The 3,685-nt window shown below is 41.4% G+C and overlaps 1 protein-coding gene across 1 annotated transcript in view; it reads left to right on the forward strand.

The window, feature by feature from the left end:
- Nucleotides 1-274: 274 nt before the first annotated feature.
- The window catches only part of LOC104966744 (intersectin-2-like), a 7,436-nt gene continuing 4,025 nt past the window's right edge, over nucleotides 275-3,685 (forward strand). Inside the window, exons 1-6 of the mRNA XM_010795990.1 lie at nucleotides 275-310; nucleotides 1,511-1,583; nucleotides 2,322-2,488; nucleotides 3,090-3,120; nucleotides 3,251-3,372; nucleotides 3,535-3,631. Coding sequence (XP_010794292.1) covers nucleotides 275-310; nucleotides 1,511-1,583; nucleotides 2,322-2,488; nucleotides 3,090-3,120; nucleotides 3,251-3,372; nucleotides 3,535-3,631 — 526 coding nt within the window. The remainder of the gene's footprint in view (nucleotides 311-1,510; nucleotides 1,584-2,321; nucleotides 2,489-3,089; nucleotides 3,121-3,250; nucleotides 3,373-3,534; nucleotides 3,632-3,685) is intronic.

A 3,685-nucleotide genomic window follows, 5' to 3' on the forward strand; every position in this document is an offset into this window, starting at 1 on the left:
AATTGAGCAGCCCGACACCATAGTCATATTTCATTCGTAAACATTAAAGGTTCAAGGTGAATTAATGAATGTATTTATTGTCAATGAACCACCCTGTGTTATAGTTGCAGTTGTAGTCCCTTAACGCTACATAAGAAAAACAAAATACTCAAACATTCACATAAATCTCTAGCCTGAAGCACAAAACCTTCTAGCATCCAGGTCAAAATATATACATATAAGGTTTTTGTGATTCATGTTTACCTTTTTCCCTTTGGGGGTTCAAGGACAGAGAATGGCGGCATACACTAGAAAGATTGTAACACCCCCGGTACCTTTGTGATATTGGGCTTTTTAAGTGGCCTTTGTGATGCGGTTTTTCTCAGAGTGCATCAGTCACATGATAATATCCATGTGTCAGTGAGGGCCTGAGTCTAAGGGTGTGGTACTGTAACTATTCCAGTAGGCATGTCAGGTATTCACAGCAGAAAATAACTTCCTCCCTCACATAGCCGCATAGAGTCATAAATAGAGTGTGATTTCAGCTGGATTTGGGCCTGACAGTTGTGAGGCAGCTAAGTCTGAAGGTGAAGCTCTTGATTTACTCGTCAATCCAGTTAAGTGTATATGTATAGTGTAATGTACCAACATTCACCTCCGATCCTGGGTTTTGGCTGATAACCAAAATAATATGAGTGCGGCTCAGGGTAGGAGTGTTTCAGCCGTAATCAGCCTAGAAGGTTGGGTGTGGGGTATTAAAAGATAATGTAGAAGCGCACATTTGTTAACCTCTGGGTCATTCTAATGCCCCGATTGCCTCAAATACACTTATCTTAGTTAATGCAGATTTTAATGCATACCAGATTGTGAACATGCATTGAAATGCTGTAAAGGAGAATTTGGCTTGCATTTTAGCTCTCACAGTTAGCCAATAATAGAAATCACGCCTTTTGATGGCTCATCAGAACCTTTGTAATCAAACATCATTACACGTGAATGATATTTCATTTTCAGGCACATCTTATATACTCCACACCTACAGGCATCAAGCGATTATGTTTCGAATCATTCAGTGTGTTACACAAAGCAGGAGAAAACTACATTCTTAAAATTGTCTGTTGTAGTGTGTGTTTGCAATGAGATGTTTCTGCTGTAATAAGCTTTGTCAATAAAGATCATTCATTCATATATGCCTACAGTATGAACATATGACGTCTGATGCATGTAGAAAAACGCTTTCAGTGTGTATGTTAATGCTTAAGTTGCTGCACAATCTTCAGCTGGACTTAAATAAGGAGTCATCGCCTGTATTGCCGTGGGCGCTTATGGTCATCTCTGCTTTTTACTAACTTGTCTCCTGGCAGTTGAACTCATAAAGCCCAGGGCAGACATGCAGCAGCCGTTTGTCCCCATCTGGCTTAAGAAAGCTTTGCATCCCTCAGGAGGAGCCAGAGGTCGCAGCTTCTGTGATCCTGAAAAGTGTTGTAGGATGGTTGGATGGATACATAAATGAATACATTTGGTGATGTAGTCTCTCTGTGTTTACAGCGTGAAGGGCTCCCCTCCAGATGCTTCTGAGTCAAGCGACAGCCTGCATCTTGATGGTACAGTCAAATATCCTCTGAAATATCTGCCTTACTAACTATATTTTATACTTAAAGGTGGGGTAAGTAAGTTTGAGAAACCGGCTCGAGATACACTTTTTGTTATATTCCATGGAATGCTAAAAAAATTTCATCTGTGGAAGCCGTAGTACTGTAAAAAGAACGACCAATCGTTTTAGCCGGCCCGGCTAAAGTAACTGGATGGCCTACCTGCCTGTCAACCTTCCATCTGTGCACAAACTTATCTCGTGCCCTCATTGGTCATGTGCACGTTCGTGTGTGTTGGAGGAGGGGCTCTGTGTATTTTCAAATTCTAGCGCACTCAAGCTGGTTTCTCCAAACTTACCTACCCCACCTTTAATCATCATACAGTTAATTCACCCTGAATACATGAAGCTGTTTCCTATTTAAACTTCTTGTAATTGGTTTTTTAGATGGTGTAAGAGTCAGTGAAGGCATTTCCTATTAGTTTCTGTTTTAAATTATATTTAATGTCTGAATTTTACAATAAAATCCTCAAAATCAAGACCAAGTCTTTGGGAGAAGTCTTAAAATGGCAGGTGCAATCTGCCTTTATGGTAGATACTGCAATGAATGTATGTAAAACAATATCTGGGTTAATGTGTCAGAAATCTGGCTGGTGTGTCAGTTTAATTTAGCAACAAGCCTTGTTTAAGCTGGAGTCTTGAGTTCATTTCCCTTAGTTTATGATCTTATATGATTTATTTTCCTTTCCAGAGTACACGGCTTTGTACACTTATGAGTCTCCGGAGCCGGGGGATCTGACCTTCAGAGAGGGAGATTTGATCCTGGTGAGCAAGAGAGACGGAGAGTGGTGGCACGGCTCGATAGGAGGCAGCTCCGGCGTCTTCCCCAGCAACTACGTCAAACCCAAAGAGGCCGATGTAAGAACACTCAACACAAGCCGATATAAAAGAGAAAACCCTGTAGCCGGTCTTTTACTGTATATTGGGTTACTTTATATTGTCTCCAATGGTAAAACATATCCTGGAGAAAGGGGACTAGCTGCATCAAGACCAGACATCACAACAAATAAGAACACATATGCAAACAGAAGCCAGAGATAAAAACAATCAACCATTTAATCACATGCGCTTAACAATACTTATAGCAACACGAATGCAAGGCATACATCTCAAAAACATACATACTTTTTGGGGGACCCTGTTCTAGACCCCTTCTAGACTTCAAAGCACAAACTCAAAACATGAACATAAACATTGANCCAGAGATAAAAACAATCAACCATTTAATCACATGCGCTTAACAATACTTATAGCAACACGAATGCAAGGCATACATCTCAAAAACATACATACTTTAGTATAAAACTGCTTTTGGGGGACCCTGTTCTAGACCCCTTCTAGACTTCAAAGCACAAACTCAAAACATGAACATAAACATTGATATCAGTTTTGGTATTTGTGGTGGTAGTTAATAACATTATAAAGCAGTGTAATGATGATATAACTGTATTTATTTCAGACATCCAGTTTATCTGCAAAGAAGAAGCCAGGTGAGCTCACAATGTTGTCTTTTTTTTTGGTCTAATCTTTGAAGCCAAGTCACTTAGTCACGTACCAGAATAGAGCAGAATACCCTTTTGTTGCATTTTTTGAAGTTGCATCTTTGTGTTGTGTGCACAGAGATCGCCCAGGTGATGAAGGCCCACCCCTCCACCGGCCCTGAACAGCTCAATCTGGAAAATGGCCAACTCATCCTCATCCTCGGCAAGAACAACTCTGGCTGGTGGCTCGGAGAGCTGCAGGTCAGTTTCCATCTGCTGTTCACAGCTGTGTCTGGATGGACGCTAGAGCTGCTCTCCGTCCACTTGGACTCAAGGGAGGATTTGGAGAAAGTTGTTGACCAGCTGCTGTTCTGTTTGATTTAAATATCATTTTCCTCGTTTGTCTGTGTTATCTGACTCTAGGCCCGTGGCAAAAAGCGTCAGAAGGGCTGGTTTCCTTCCTCTAATGTCAAAGTACTGGGATCCTCCAGCGGCAAATCCACACCAGCACCTCAACCAGGTAACACACACACACACACACACACGCACACACACACACACACACACACATACA

This window comes from Notothenia coriiceps, unplaced genomic scaffold (genome assembly GCF_000735185.1).
Source record: "Notothenia coriiceps isolate Sejong01 unplaced genomic scaffold, NC01 NC01_scaffold00002209, whole genome shotgun sequence".
In the NCBI taxonomy this organism is placed as follows: Eukaryota; Metazoa; Chordata; class Actinopteri; order Perciformes; family Nototheniidae; genus Notothenia; species Notothenia coriiceps.